This window comes from Perna viridis, chromosome 5 (genome assembly GCF_037379345.1).
Source record: "Perna viridis isolate PV_CMFRI_1.1 ecotype Kerala chromosome 5, ASM3737934v1, whole genome shotgun sequence".
NCBI classification, from domain to species: domain Eukaryota; kingdom Metazoa; phylum Mollusca; class Bivalvia; order Mytilida; family Mytilidae; genus Perna; species Perna viridis.
Window position 1 is genome coordinate 19,805,192 of NC_142449.1, and position 17,510 is coordinate 19,822,701.

The 17,510-nt window shown below is 33.4% G+C and overlaps 1 protein-coding gene across 1 annotated transcript in view; it reads right to left on the minus strand.

Moving 5' to 3' along the window:
• Positions 1-17,510, minus strand: part of LOC148616428 (uncharacterized) — a 97,935-nt gene that overhangs the window by 52,232 nt on the left and 28,193 nt on the right. The window contains exons 4-14 of the mRNA XM_088583455.1: positions 15,708-16,028; positions 14,039-14,332; positions 9,607-9,942; positions 8,473-8,775; positions 7,939-8,052; positions 7,585-7,603; positions 7,182-7,312; positions 6,434-6,449; positions 5,007-5,086; positions 4,212-4,227; positions 3,418-3,494 (exon numbers count right to left, since the gene is read on the minus strand). Coding sequence (XP_088439581.1) covers positions 3,418-3,494; positions 4,212-4,227; positions 5,007-5,086; positions 6,434-6,449; positions 7,182-7,312; positions 7,585-7,603; positions 7,939-8,052; positions 8,473-8,775; positions 9,607-9,942; positions 14,039-14,332; positions 15,708-16,028 — 1,707 coding nt within the window. The remainder of the gene's footprint in view (positions 1-3,417; positions 3,495-4,211; positions 4,228-5,006; positions 5,087-6,433; positions 6,450-7,181; positions 7,313-7,584; positions 7,604-7,938; positions 8,053-8,472; positions 8,776-9,606; positions 9,943-14,038; positions 14,333-15,707; positions 16,029-17,510) is intronic.

The following is a 17,510-nucleotide window of genomic DNA, read 5'->3' on the forward strand; positions in this document are numbered from 1 at the left end:
ATAAAAGTCATTGTCTGGATTCTGGTCAGATAAGTCACCCATTGTTTACAAATTCTCTGCTCTAATTTAAGAAATATGTGTTGTTTTCTCTTGGAATGATACTTGAGTAAAAGTAAGTGTAAAGAATTAAAATACTACTAGCAACACTCAGTTTTATACAGTGGTTATGATTAGAGTACTATGAACTGGTTTTAAAGGCCAATCTATTGCTTTACATACTTGACGAATAAGGTCTTTACAGGTTAAAAATGTTGTGCTTAAAATATAAATAGTATAGTCATACAAGCATTTGCTCCAAGCCGTCGTTGAACAAAAGATTCAGTACATAATTCTAAATAGCTTGACAATTGGATCTCAAAATACTTCAAATTAAAAAAAAAGATAACATTGAAATAAACGATGCATGTTATGGCTTTAAAACGTCACATTCACGAGATTTCTTGTTGTCCATACACAATATATTGTCACAAATAATACCATCAGTATGAATAGTGCCGGTTCGGTCTGCATCGATTACATCATTATGTAGTAAATCTTGCTGGAAGTGTTTATCCCTTCACACAGAACAACGTAAATATGACCAGATCAGTAGATGGTTTCAACCAAGACCATTCTATTTGTCCAAAACCATATCCTCACAGCTAAGAACGAATATCGTAACAAATAAGGGTAGCAAGTATTTAATAACATTGCTATTTCTTCCCTCATGATACCTTACTATACCGGGACAGACAAAAAAGAAAAATACCTTTGGGCAGAAAAAATATTAAAACTTTATGCTTGTACCAATACATATCTGTCCAATGTGAGCCCTATCAAGCCCTAAGCTTTCATAAATACACTACACGTGCACAGCTTGCCCTACATGATGAATCGAATAAAATACTTACGATAAGTGTATATTTAAATGTCCTCTAGATATCTCAGTCTATAATTTAATGGCTATCATAAAAAGCTTTCGGCTAAGAATATAACACGGTATCTTTGTCTATAAGAGAAACCACAATACTTTGAGATATTTTGCTAATGTGAGGCCATATGCAAGTTTGAAATTATAGAAACATATTTCAGAATATAGGTATTTGTCCTGTGACTGGTCTGATAAAACATCAGCAGTTCTAAATGGGGAAAGACAACATGTGTGGCAGGTACAACACAAATAATTTGGAAAGGGAAATTTAAAAATTTCTGATAGTGTGAGGGGTTTTAACTCCCTAGTTGCAAAAACATTCATACATGTTTGGTATGCAAAAATGATAATAACTTAGAATAGGTTTACATACCACATTACAATAAACTTACACCTTATGTCAAAAAGAACTTTTTTATTGTTATACTTTATTGGCCAGTCTATAAAGTTTATGTTTAGGCACATTTTTTTTAAATACTACACTCATAACTTGGAAACTTTTCATCGGTCTATATGATAAGAAAATGCTGGAATTCTTAATTAACAACATATTTGTCTAGTGTGGTGGATGCGTTTTTCAACAAACGTTCGGCATTCCAATGGGAACAAATTGTGCCCCTTTACTCGCTGACTTATCCCTTCACTCTTAAGAGGCTGACTGATCCGAAAGACAAAAATATCGTTTAGCTAGATCCATTAATTTCAGTTTCCGCTATATTGATGAGTATTATCTTTAAACGATCCTAATTTCGTGATCTGATACATCGCATTTACCCCAAAGAACTTGAGATACAGTATACTACAACCACAGTGAAGTGAGCCTCATATCTTGACCCACACTTACAAATCGATGGTAATGGAAAACTACTGACCAAACTTTACAAAAAACGAAATGACTTTTCAAGGCAATACCCCTTCAGCATCTGCGTAGTGAGTGTTAATATCACAACTCATACGTTATGTCAGAGCTTGCCGAAACTACGCAGACTGTTTGTATCGCGCTAGAATTGTAATAAATAGGCTTCAAGAACAGGATTATGTTGCTACAAGATTGAAGTCATCAATTCAGAGGTTTAATTGCCGTTAGCATGAACTCGTGGATCGTTATGGTGTATTCATCTGCGCCATGAAAACTGATTTATTCAACGTGTCATAGTTTTCCTTTCCTCTTTCGTCTGCCCCGGATCTGACTTTTTATGAACAACTTGGCGGGTGTTTTTAGAAAAGCAGAGGACACTTACCATACCGGTGCACCTGACCATGCTCCAAGTTTTAAGTGAGTCAGAGTTGCTCATTTGCTTTTGTTACTTTGTAAGTATAATTTTAGTTATTTACCACTTACATATATATATTAGCACTTTGTCCGTAAACAGAGCGTTTGTATGTCATCCAATTCAAATACGAATTTCATTTATTTTTTTCATTTGTCAGATACTTTTAGGCGGTTTTAAAGTTTATTCTATTTATTACAAGCATAATCCATATGTTTAACCATTAGAATACAGTGTAGATATTCCGATATCGTGAGGGTTAAGATTGATTTTTTTAGGTTTGCGTAGATATTTTATATATTCATTTTACATTTAATAGACAACCCCTGGAATTTCTGTTCTTAGGGGTAAATGTGTCTTTATTCTTTAGCTCTTACTTATTCTTATTCGCATTTTTATTATAAACGTTTCAATTAAGTCATCTCTTTATTGACTAAAAGTCTTATGTAGTATGAGATAAAAATATATAATATACAGGCAAAATTAACTTATTTTGCGATGTAACAACTACTAAGATAAATGAACTCCTATAAAATGCTCGAATAAAATATAAATACACGCACGGCTTAAGTCTCTGTCAATGAGAAAATAAAACCGTAGTTTTAGCAAATGACAAGTATTCGTTTAGTCACTTTTAAAACACATTTTGATGATAATTAATAAATCTCCAATCAAATCAGTGTATTTGAATAAATTTTACTCGTGGAATCTGCAAAACATCAAAAAACAAAATACATACAAACAAACAAACAAACAAACCTAAAAACAAAACTATTTGTGTATTTTAAATATCAGTTATCAAAAACTATTGATCTTTCGAATTTATTTTTAAATGATTTAATGGATGAACAATAAACAGTTTTCGTGCTACAAGGCGATCTATTATTTGTATCAACGTTGTGCCGTTACCATGACATGACTAGGATTTCCATATCAAATATGAAGAATTATTGCATCTGCATCGCCGAAGGTAATTATGGGTTAACAACTTCTGTTGTTATAAAAAACTCTACTTATTTTTTTTAAAACTTGTGAATTTATATATAAAACATTGATATATAACATTCTATGAAAAACGACAAGAGTTGAATGAATATGCGATAAAAAAAAAGACTAGATAAAGGTTATGCTAATTTACTTAATCCTCTTATATCAATTGTATTATGATTCCCGGTGAGATTTCTGTGTGTATTGTACCTTTCTCTAGCCTTAACCAAATGCAAAAAGTGTATTTACCATTTGGCTTCTGGTCCAATTCCTCATAGACATTCGATTTTTCTTTCGTTCCTAATGTCTCATAATCTTCGCCTTTCCTAATTCACGGTAAATATACATATCTATTGTATTGTAAGTTTCTATTGGCTTTTGTATAGCAATTATATGTGATACATGGTGTGATCTTAATACATGTTATTTTTGTTTGTTTGTTCGTTTGTGATTTTAAACTCAAAATCTCACAAAAAGGAATCGAAGCGATAAAATGAGTTTGACTGAGTGCATATTACATGTAACATTCGTACAAAACATTCTAAATATCATTAACATACTTTATATAATGTACATCATTTCTGAAAATACAATATTGGTAATTATAGTAATTTTGTAGACAACCTACCGACCACGGTAAATTCAGTAGCCGGTCACTAAATGACTTTGTCAGGAATTTTACCTGCTAGATGTCCTACATATGCATATCTTATCTGAAGTAATTGAATCTTTAACACCTTCCAAAGTTGATGAACATATTTTGCAGTTGAAAAGACAAAAAAAAAAAAAAAAAATTTCTTATTTTCTTCCTTTTGAAGTAGTCTGATGCAAGGGCATCTATATGAATTCATTGGACTGTTTGGTCGCCATATTTGTATTAATTGAAATTCGGTAAAAACGATAACTTCAACTTTGACTGAGTTTTGCTGAAATGGGGACCGGGAATAATCTGCCGACCGTGTTTAAGAAATATATGGTCACAATGTGGTGAATGATTTTTTCTGTTGTGTGGTAAATTAACATTTGTATATTAATATACCTACCCAAAATGTTCCTTGTCTGAAAAAAAAAAAACAGACAGAAATTACAAATACAACAAAGGACATCGTTTGAAATAAAATTGTGATATTCAAAGCAAGCACATGTACGTGTATGATTTGACTCTCCCTCTCTCTCTGCCAAATGAAAAAAGCTCTGCTGACAAGCCCGAGTATAACATATATTGTGGTTGAGGAATTGTATTATTTCTAATTCTAGTTTTGTCCCCAGAAAACAAGGAATGTCACGCTAAAAAAAGTGGTGTTGTGTACATACATTTGTCTAACGATCACATCATATTTTATTTTAGTTTTGAATGCGAATCACCAGCCTAGAAATTTGCTGTTTTTATAGTTACTTAACAGACAAGGATACCTTTTATCATAAATCTGAAATTAATATTTTCGTACTTTGATGAAATATATAAGACCTTCCATCCATCAGAATTTAAAAAAAAAAACATCGATAAAGATACAAAATTTAAGTACTTATGAATATATCTCACCGCTTTATTTTGGGCAAGTGGTATATTTGTTCACTTCAGTTTGCAAGAGACGTGAATAAATGTTAATATATATTATTGATTCAAATGATAAACCAATGAATCATGCCATTTATTGAACTCCACTTAAGCTGTTGATCCTTTGCAATTCCATCAATTGTGTAGTCGGGTAACTCTTATTTGATAGATGATAAGTAAGTGAAAATATTAGTTACGATCAAGAGGAATGTGGGCCAACAAGAGTGCATGTGTCCCGTAGACAAGCACTATAACATCAAAGCCTTTAAGTCATACCTACCTGTTCTTATTTCATGATCTAAACCTTCATATACATTCGGTTTATCTTTTGTTCCCATCGTCTCATATTGGCGCACTTCCCTTCGTTGAAAAAAATAATAGAGTAATTAATGAAAGTCTGAAGGCACTTTCCATCATCGTCCTTTGCTTATAATATAAAAGCTTCTACGACAGACAGACAGACAAAAACTCACAGACATCATCAATACACACTTAGATACACAAAGCTCGGAGCCCGATCTTCTTTTATTGTAAATAAGAAGTCATATGGATGGGAAAAGATAATTTATTCAAAAATATTTTTCTTAGGTGACCAATTTACTGACCAATTCAGATGAGCCATGCTCTGAAAATTAAACCGTATCTTTTATCAGATTCCGACTAGTTGTCATGAATAATGTAATATAGTTTGAATCATCTGATCACGATCAGACCCGTGAAAAGAAAGATAACAGAACGAATCAATAAGAATGACCCCCCAATAGCTCCATATGACAGCTTTGATAATGCCCAGCTGGACACATTACAGTACGTCTTCGCTGCTTTCTGAAATTATTTTATTTGTACTTTTTGTCTATAATCGATCTAAGACAGACAGACAGACAGACAGACAGACTGACAGACTGACAGACATCATTACTACACACTTAAAAACTCAGAGACCAAGCTTGTTTTGCTGTAAGTAAGAAATCATATTGAAGTTAAATCTGCATATAAAATATCAATTAAGAAATATCAAATTACAACAAAAATAAAACACATCAATTTAATAAATGACAGATTAGCAAAGGTGTGGAGAAACATTCTGCCACAAATCCGCTCTTACAAATGAATGAACACATTCGTGGTAAGAGTAGATCACCCACCCATATAAAAAAAAATTTAGATATCATTGAATTAAAATTCCGTGTAAAGAATGGTAAAAAGATCCTTTATGTGTACGTCATGTTGTAGTAATCTTATATCGGACATTCATAACCTCTGAATTTGTATCAATTTGCACCATATGAAAAAAACTATCATCGTGATAAAGTTTCCTTTTCTTTTTCTACTCGGGGATGACTTTCTATAAGCAACTTGGAGAGTGCTTCAAGAAAAGCAGTTGACTCTTAAAATTCCGAAAAATCCGGTCTTGCTTTGTCAATTTTAGTGGAGTCCGGTCTCTCATTTACTTTTGTTCTTTTGTGGGTGTTATTTTTATAAATATTTTCTTTGCTGAGTTATCCAAGAGTACAACAGGAATCTGGGTTTCCTTGATTTATTTTTTTATTCACTCCACATTAAGCATGGCTAGATAGTACGATTAAATGTAAAAATAGTGACGATAAATGCCTTTGAAGGCTACATATCAAGTGAAAGTTGCTCGTTTCAGTATTAACAACATGTTCTAAAGTTCCAATTATACTCAAATATTAAATGAGTACTTAGAATTCAGATCTTTGATCTACAAATAAATTAAGAAACTAACAAACAAACAAACAAGTGAGCTTTACATTACGCAAATTATGAATACGTTCATCAGTTCATTATTGGATAAATATACGCAAAATACTCACACACTGCCAGAGCTTGCTGAAACTACGCAGACTTTTTTGTATCGCGCTAGACTTCTAACAAATAGGCTTCTGGAACAGGATTATGTTGCTACAAGATTGAAGTCATCACTACAGAAGTTGTATGGTTCATTATGAACTCGTTGATCGTTACGGTGTATCCTTCTGCACCATGAAAACTGATTTGTTCAACGTGTCATAGTTTTCCTTCCCTCTTTCGTCTACCTCGGACATGACTTGATGAACAACTCGGTGGGTGTTTCTAGATAAACAGAGGACGCTTACCCTACTGGTGCACCAAGTCCATGCTCCAAGTTTTTAGTGGAGTCCGAGTTGCTCATTTTCTTTTATTACTTTGTATGTATGATTTCATTTACTTTATATTCTTTGTTGTGTATGTCTGTTTTCCATGTCTGGTCTTTGTCCCTGGATTACATTCTTTTGATTACCACTATAACCGTGGTTCCCTTGATTACTCTCTCACACACAATGCTTATAACAAAAGAGCATATTTTCAATCATTTGAACTATTACACTTTTGTCAAAAGGTCGGTAATGATATGTATAAACAAACTAACTATGTCCATTTATTTAAGTGTTCACGAAAATTATTGCCAATTAACCGCTATTATTAACAATCGACATTAAGTTCTGGAATATCACAACTATACCTGTATCTTCTTTATCGTCAGTTATATTGTAGTACACTTCAGGATAAGACTTTCTATCAACTGATCGGTTTTTTGATGAATTCCTGTAATGCATTAATGAGGCTTTCTTATAAGTATGGAACATCAACGATTTTAATGTCATTTGGTCTAGATAGAATCATTTCTCCTACATGTTTTATAAACTTTTTCTAAAACACGCGTACGGAGAAATAATTATAATGTTTAAATATACACTGATCCTCACAAATCAACAAGATAGTAATTGAAATGTATATGACATGTCTTTTAAATTTTTTTTTACAACGATAAAATATCCTTACTTAATACTAATACATAATATAACATTCTTACTCACCCTGATAACATCGTTTTAGCTGTATGTTCGATGAGATATACAAATGAGAATAAACCATTTATTTAGAAAACACCGCATTGCAAACTATATGTAGCTTCCTTTTTAATGCGCGTTATGTAATTACTAATCTATATTTTAAGAACTATAATTTTGGTGTGAATGTTTGGCAACAAACGTGTTTCCTTAAACCTTTTCTATATCAGCAGAGACGATCTTATTTGATTATACATGGGATTTTCACATCAAACGACATAAGCAATATATTGTTAATGTTTGATTGGTAGAAATATGATGTATATAATCTGCAGATTATTAAAAGATTTTGTTACTCAACATATCAACAAATTTAATTACCATGTAATAACTTGTATGCTAGTATACCATTGCTGATAAGAGATATAACAGTTACTATTGAAAGTCCAACGGCAACTCCAGTAACACTATTACGTTCCACATCACAAACAGAACCTCAGTAAACAAAACAAAATGATAAAACATATTACGGTTGCACGTTTTGGAAATATTATTTTAAGATGACGTTGTTTACCTTCACTTTCGGCCTGTGCTCAGTATGTGTCTTTTTCTTGTCTCAAGGAGTGCAATAACATATTTCAAATACTTTATGTCAATAAACGGAAGATTGAGTAGATGAATGTATAAACATGCACGATTGAATGGATGATTGATATATATGGAATGCGAAAGCAGAAAAAAACATTATTATTTATTTATTTGAGACATAAACATAAATGCAGATACACTGCACACAATTTGAATTGAGTTTAAATAAAACGAAATGCAACGAAAAATCGCTTTTGAACTAAATTACATTTGACTTGTACATTATAAATAGCTCTTTATTCAATTAGCCACATGATAAATACTTACATCTTGTTGAAACTTTTTGTATGTCAGACGATAGACTCCTACCGATTTTATTCCTGGAATACATTCGTATTTCGTATAATTTTCCAGCATCCAGTCCTGTCAAGGTAAAGATATTTGATCCAACAGAAGAAAAGAGGTCGTATTTTGAGACTTGTTTCTCATTCCACACTTTTAAATCTTTAATTCGATACTGTATCACGAAAGTTTGTTCGTGTCCGCCATCGTACCCTGGTAACCACTGTAACGTCACTGCTGATTCCGTGACATCAATATAAGTAAAGTTGTAAGGTTCATCAGGCGGACCTTCAGGATAAAACATCAATATAACCAATCATACAAACATCATTTTAATTTCCATTTATACGATACAATAATTTGTATTATTTACACAAACAATATTCTATGATTTAAAAGTCGTGACTGAGACAAAGATAACTTAATTCATGAACATACTGTGTTTAAACTTAGATATGAATCATCTACTTTGACCATGAATTGTTTTGAACGAAGATTTACTGTCACTGTCACAGCAACTAATGTTTAGCATTCCTGGAAAAAAAATTCGTCTTCACTTGTCTTCAAAGAGTAATCAAGGGAACCAAGGTTATAGCGATAATCAAAAGAATATAATCCAGGGACAAAGATCACACATGGAAAACAGACACTCACAACAGAGAACATAAAGTAACTTTAATCTTGTAGCAACATAACCCTGTTCCAGAAGCCTATTTGTTAGAGTTCTAGCGCGATACAAAAAGTCTGAATAGTTTCGGCAAGCTCTGGCATAACGTATGAGTTGTGATATGAACACTCCATACGCAGGAGCCGAAGGGATGTTGCCACAGATGAAAGGAAAGTTGACAATTTTGAATGAAAAGTCATCACGTTTGTCGTAAAGTTTGGTCAATAGTTTTCCTTTACCATCGATTTCTAAGTGTAGGTCAAGATATGAGGCTGACCTCACAGTGTCTGTAGTATCCTTTATCTCAAGTTCTTTTGGGTAGATGCGATGTATCAAATCCTCGAAATTAGGATTGTTTAAAGATAATACGTCATCTATATAGCGGAAACTGAGATTGAAGGATCTAGCCAAACGATATTCTTTCTTTCGTTCAAAACATTCATTTAACTTACCCAAAGCCTTTAAAATCACTAAATATTCTACTGTTTCACCAACTCCATTTGACAGCTTTAACGTATAATTATCAAAATCCTGATGTGACAGGTTTCGTATTGTCAGTGTAAGAGTAAAACCATCTGCCCTTATCAAGTTACCATAAAACGTATAGGTTATAATTTGAGTTTCTTCTGACATCGTGTATTTTTTTGACTGGGATAATGAGATATCACGTCTTAGCCATGTTGGTGTTTGATGTTTAGGTACACTATAGACACTTATGTCAATGTCTACATCTTTTCCATATTGGCCCAACTTGATCTGACTGGAACCATAAAGGAAACGTGTTGGTGCTGTAAAAATTGATATGCAAAGGACATTGTATTTCATTCAAGACTTTTACCAGTAGTTGCAAAATATAAAATTTAAACCAAATCTGCTTGTAAATACAGTCCCTGTAACGTATTACTTTACTTTATCATTATAACTCGCACAGTGTTAAAAACTTATTAGATATGTGTATCTTTTAAAATAAACACATTTGACAATTATACGAAATGAACTTTATTTGTTGAAGAGTAATCAAGGGATCCAAGATTCTAGCGGAAATCCAACCAATCTAAGGACGAAGACCAGACATTGACAATAGACACACACAACAAAGAACATGGAATAACCAAAATGATACATACAAAGTAACAAAAAGTAAATGAGCAACTCGATTAAAACACTGGGAGCATGGATCAGGAGCACTTATAGGGTAAGCGTTTTTTTTTGTTGAGTTGCTCATAAGAAGTCGACTCCAGGGTAGACTATAAAACCCAGGAAAACTATGATACGTTGAACAAATCAGTTCTCATGGTGCAGATGGATACATCGTAATGATCCACAAGTTTACGATGACGACCACAACATTTCTGTAGTGATGACATCAATCTTGTTGCAACATAACCCTGTTCAAGAAGCGTTATTGTAATTGTAGCGCGGTACTAAAAATCTGTGTAGTTAAGTCAAACTGCATTCTGATATGAAAACTCCATACGCTAATAGGACCGACGACCTTGTCCGTTTCCCAAGTAAAAGAACACATCAAGCAGTGCGATCTATTACAGTGTCATATGGCTTGATGGCATCTAATGGCGCTCTTGAAATAACTCGTAACAAGGTGCGATTTTAGACTGTTTCCGTCTCTACAAGGAACAAATAATGACGACATGTATTCGTCTTTGAAAGAGTAATCAAGGGAAACAAGGTCATAGCGGTAATCAAAAGAATGTAATCCAGGGACAAAGACCAGACATGGAAAAAAGACATACATAAAGTAACTAAAATCATACATAAAAAATAACAAAAGTAAATGAGCAACTCGGACTCCACTAAAACCTGGGAGCATGAACCAGGTGCACCGGTAGGGTAAGCGTCCTCTGCTTTTCTAGAAACACCCGCCGAGTTGCCCAACGATGAACGATGAATTGCAAACTTATAACTTTTGTGCTTAATTTGATATAATTTCATATATTTATATACCAAATAATACTCATCACCTTTGTTAGTTCATGAATAAAAAGTGCATCCATGCTATTAGTGACGAAGATAAACAGTTTAGAAGAAAAAAAAATGTCCAAGTAATTTTGTTTGTTGCATATATATAGTATCATAATGATGAGATTTAATCACACTAAAAAGTAGCGATACGTATGATTTTGCAAAAGAAACTGTTAATATATTGTAAGCATGATCTTTTTTGTTCGTATGATTATCAGCTTTCTTTTGTGTTTTTTTTCAGATTTTTTGTATTGAGTAATGAAAAACCAAAGTCCTAAAATTTGCTCCATTCGAATGTCACCAAGACACAATGCTCGGATTTTTTTTAAAGTGAAGTATGCCAATACCCATTTCTCCAACTATTTGATGGCAATCAAGAATTTGTTTTTTCACCCACCTTCTTTTTTAAACTTCTAGTCGATTCTTGTTCTAATTGTTCTCGTCTTTATTATGCTTTAAGTATTTGTGAATGGACGTAAATATGTCAACAGTAACATAACTTCTCTGAGGCATATATCGTAACATACTGAAGAAAAACAATTAATCTAGATTTAAAGGACAAGAAAGAATGTTAATACATTATGATCTAAACTTTTTTCAGTAAAATACAATTGTTTGTTTTCCTCTGACCCCGAGCAAAAACATTGCCTACTATACATGACAAATATGTTGTCGTACCAGCAGACAAAGCCCACAACAACATTATCTTAGTCTGCAAAACGTATAACATCCTATGTTTATTATCAGATGTAGACGTAGAAAATAATAGCATTGATAAGACCTATACTGCCACTACACCCTCCAAAGAAGAGATCGTGGATAAACATAAAACTGTGCTTTCCTCTTTTAGTCTCTGTACCAAAGACGACGATTGTGGTTTACTGTCCATGTACTGAATTCATAAACTCCACAAGAATCCATACAGACAATGTTACATAGGTAGATCTGCACAATGTACCACCATACCTCTTTCAAAACATTTAACTTCTATACGGACAGCTGTCAAAGATGGTCTCCAGTCTTATTATTACACATCTTACACCCGAAGTGGCATAGCTTCAATGTGGATGCTGAACAAATGGAAAGATCTTTTGGAGACTCTCAATTCAACATTATTATCAGAATATAATAGCATTAAAACCTGTGATTTTTCAACACTGTATACTTCTATTACACATATTCAGTTGAAATACGACTCAAAAACATTATACATCATTGTTTCTCCAAAAAGATGGTACATAGTTCTCAGTAAAGATTCCTCATACTTTATTAAAAATAATTTCAAATCATCTTCCAAATATACAAAGAAGAAGATGTTTTCGCAAGACTTCTTTCAGGAGGCTTCAAGAGTTATGTTGCTACCAGAATGAATTCATCACTACAGAAGTTTAATGGTCGCCTATCATGAACTTGTTGATCGTAACGATGTATCCATCTGCACCATGAAAAGTGATTTGTTCTTTCAATTAGATTCTGGAATAGGGTTTTGTTGCTACAAGAATGAATTCATCACTACAGAAGTCTGATGGTCGTCACCATGAACTCGTTGATCGTCACGATGTACCAATTTGCACCATGAAAACTGATTTGTTCAACGTGTCATAGTTTTCCTTTTCTCTTTCGTCTACCCTGGATTTGAATTTTTATGAGCAACTCGGCGGGTGTTTCTAGGAAAGAAGAGGACGCTTACCATGCAAATGCACCTGGTACATGCACCCAGTTTTAGTAGAGTCTGAGATGCTCATTTACTTTTGTTTCTTTGTATGAATTATTTTAGTTACTTTATGTTCTGTGTTGAGTTGCTCAGTTTTTGATGTCTGGTCTTTGTTACTGTTTTCCCTGGTATTTTCACCTTGGATTACATTCTTTTGATATTCGGAAGAATCTTGGTTCCTAGATTAATCTTCCAACATGCTAGGACTTTTGTCCGACAACATATTTAACCAATGTGGTGGACTCGTTTTTCAACAAATGGTCTGCAGTCCAATAAGAACAAATTGTGTTCCTCTACTTGCTGACTTACTCCTTCAGTCTTATGAAGATAACTTTATTACTGATCCGATCTAAAGAAAGAATCTTTAATCTCAGTTTCCGCTGTATAGATGACGTATTAACGGTTAACAATCCTAGTTTCGGGGATTTTCGTATGTATCCAAAGAAACTTGAGGTAAAGGATAATACAGACGCTCTGACGTCAGCCTAATATCTTGACCTACACTTAGAGATCGATGGTAATGGAAAACTATTGAACATTACGACAAACGTGATGACTTTCATTCTGAAATGTCAACTTCCTTTTATCAGTACCTGCGTATGGAGTTTTTTTTATGTCACAACTCATACGTTATGCCAGGGTTTGCCGTAACTATGCAGACTTTTTGTATTGGGCTACAAGAATGAATTCATTACTACAGAAGTTTAATAGTCGTCCATCGGCACCGTTAAATTGATTTGTTCAGCGTGTCATAGTTTCCCTTTCCTTTTTCGTCTATCCCAGATTCGACTTTTTTATTGAGCAACTCAGCGGGTGTTTCTAGAAAAGCAGAGGCCGCTTACCTTACTGGTCCATGCTCTCAGCCTTAATGGCGTCCAAGATGCTCATTTGATTTTGTTACTTTATATGAATTATATTAGTTACTTTATGATCTTTTTTGTGTTGCTCAGTTTTTCACGTCTGGTCTTTGTCACTGGATTACATTCATTTGATTTTTAAAAGAATCTTGGTACTCTTGATTACTCTTAAATTCGTTTCATTGTGCCTTTGTTTTAATATACGTCGTTATGTCAAATTGCGATTGTTCTGCACAGTGGAAAACTTATCTATTTTTTACACACCTGCAACCATTTACAAATATGTTCATTAGACAGAATCAACAATCATGAATATATGTATGATTACAGTACCTTGACTGATAACATATCCAGACCCTCTTTGGTCTAGATTTCCCTCTTCGTCCCTGATACCATTACTAGCTGTACATACATACTCTCCGGTATCCTGGTATCTGTCCTCTTCAGACTGGATAGGAAGAACTAGAGTACTACTACCATCGAACTCACGGACCAGTTCTCCATAGTTAGACTTGTGCTGCCATTTGAAGAAAGAGCTTGCAGGATTACCATTTACAACACACTGTATCTCACGAGATGACTGTATAAGAGTAAAAGTTTTGTTTCGGACTGATACATCAGGTGCATCTGAAACAGACCCGATACACAAGCTGTATATACTTTACGTCATTGTTAACATAGCAGTTAATATGATGCAATGGTGGTTTTTATAGAAACAAATTGGGATATCTAATTCATAATCTATAATTTGATAAAAGAGTTCTTATTCTATTGGTTTAGTTTGATTGGGATCCAAATAGGTATATTTTAAGTTATTGTTCAAAACCATTATTGCATAAAAATCACACAGGTAACTGTTCAAAATCCTCTATGGTATTCACTTTAGAACGCTTAAACACTTACTGCTGAAAAAGCTAAGTTCAACAAATAAAATTGATGTCGAACAATTATCAAGTTCTTCAAGCACAAATGTCTTCATTATAGACTGTGCACATTTTCCATGTGAATATGAATATTTAAAAAAAAATATCGGAACGTTGGTGTAATACCTTTCTAGTTATAAGACAGAATCATCTGTCAGATCTGCTTTGCTTGTTTGAAACACACTAAATAAAATCACCAATGCCTGAGTAAGTCTCAGGAAGAAGGACACATTTTATTCCTGCCACTATGAGACTTTATTTCATGTCTATCAAAAGCATTATAACACAATTATTTTCACAATATTTCTTCAGTTATGTACACATTCTTGGTGTGACGAACTTAATGTTACTAATTCAATATAAAAGACTGTCCAGTTATCCTTATCATTATGGTGATGGGTTTCAAAATGTTGTAGTAGTTTAAGCATACTTTGCAATTGAAAGAAACGTATATACACCTACATTTATACGTACCAGGATTTTTATTTTTCGCCATGAAGTGTGAAATCAATTGTAAAAAAATACACTTAAAAGTGTGGATACAGACGCATATTTCCAATGGTTCATTTGGAGGGAAACTCATTTTGTGTGAGGATAACATGTGGGCATTTCTCCCCGAACCGTGTCAGTAAAGGTCCTTTAAGGCGGAGATATGGTTTGGTAAATTTATTTGTTGAAAAGACAATATTTTTGAATATTGGTTCACTGGGTACATTAAATGCAATTTAAAAAAATCAAACATATACTTTTAAATCACCCAAGCGCATACGAGACTCACGCTACAAAACATCTATTGAGGAAATAGCATATACAAACACAACATCACGAGAGTTTTGCAAATGAATCTTCTTGTATGAGATCAGTCTAAATTATGGGAGACTACCGCATAATTTAGAAGGGTAATGAATACATGTAACAACATTTACAGTATCATGATCAACCAACTATAACGATACCCCACTCTTTAGGTAAACAATATCAACATCTGATAGGAACTTAGTGAAAACATGTCAATCTAGAATTTATTTGTGCAAACAACACATATTATCTTTTTTGACAATATCATAGTGTTAACTTACACATGACGTTCACAGTTGTTGACCCCTGAACATAGTTGTTACCCGACGCTGTATTTTTAAATCCACATTTGATTAGTTTTTGGTTGTAACCTTTATTTACTTTATACGTCAATGTAGATGTTGCTACGTAGGTTCCATCTGACTGTTGGGATGATGAAACTGATGTTGAGCTGGATGTGATATCTACATTACTGTCACCAATCAACCAGATCCTGTCTGTTGGGGCAGGACGACTACCAGTAGATGTACAAGTCAGGACTAGGTACTTTGTGCTTTCCGTAACTACTGGATTAATACTAAAGACTGGAAGAAGGGGCTTCACTGTAATAGGAAACATCGTAACAATTTGTACTCTCTGATATTATCTTAACATTAGTAACACATTGCCGTCATGAAATTGGCATTGAATCCATATTTAATGGATATTGTATCATTGGTCACTTATCATCAGCTGTCCAATATTGAATATAAGGTTGTATTATTAGTAGATGATATGAATATCAAGGACAGTATACCAGGTGATAGCTATGCTATCTGTCTATAGAAAACAAACAAGATATGTGCATATTGTATAAATCAATAAATTTATTCTGTTTAAAATAATATTGTGTATGAACATTTTTATGAAATTCATTAGTTGTTTCACGATAATAAAAATATTTCTTAAATATTTAAACTGCTTTTAGAAAGCAGACACTGTGAGGTCAGCCTCATATCTTGACCTACACTTACAGATCGATGGTAATGAAAACTATTGACCGAACTTTACGACAAACGTGATCACTTATCATTCAGAATTGTAAACTTTACTTTCATGTGTGGCAACATCCCTTCAGCCCCTGCGTATGGAATTTTCATATCACAACACATACGTTATGCCAGAGCTATTCGTAACTACGCAGACTTTTTGTATCGCGCTAGATTTCTTACAAGTAGGCTTCTGGAACAGGTTATGTTGTTACAAGATTGAAGTCATCACTACAGAAGTTTTATTGTCGTCATCATGAAGTCGTGGATCGTTACGGTGTATCCATCTGCACCATGAAAACTGATTTGTTAAATTTTTCTTTCCTCTTTTGTCAACGCCGGAGTCGACGTTTTTTTAAGAACAACTCGGTGGGTGGTTCTAGAAAAGCAGAGGATGCTTACCCTACCGGTGCATCTAGTCCATGCACCCAGTGGAGTCCGAATTTCTCATTTACTTTTGTTACTTTGTACGTATTATTTTAGGTATTTCATGTTGTTTGTCGTGTATGTCTGTTTTCCATGTCCCTTTTAAAAGTAGTAATATCGAGGCAGTAAATATATTTGTCTGATACTTTAATAGTTCATGTGCATTGTTTGCATCTTGAAACCATCATTAAGATCTTCAGTATTAGAGCTGGACAGATTGATACACCGTGTTTTATTTTTTTATGAACAATGATATTCCGTTTTGGGAATATGTAAAAAATTTCATTTTTTAAATTATATGCCCGAATTTCACATTTTTCTTGGCTTGGTTGTTGCTCCCATTGCACAGCCAATTATTTGTATATTATAATATCTATTAGCGAATTCAAATTCATTTGAAGCAAGGGTTAGGTTTTGCATACTAATAAAATCTAATTTTGATATCAAAGGTACATGTGATTCTTATTATATAATTTGACAATGTGTGGTGAATTATGTTTTAGCGTTTTTTCATTCACTTTATCGTCTACCCATAATCAAACCTTATATGTTATATTTAACTGACAGGACGTGATACAATAGCCGTAAATCATACATCAAAAAGATCGAATATTCGCAATTATACAGGTA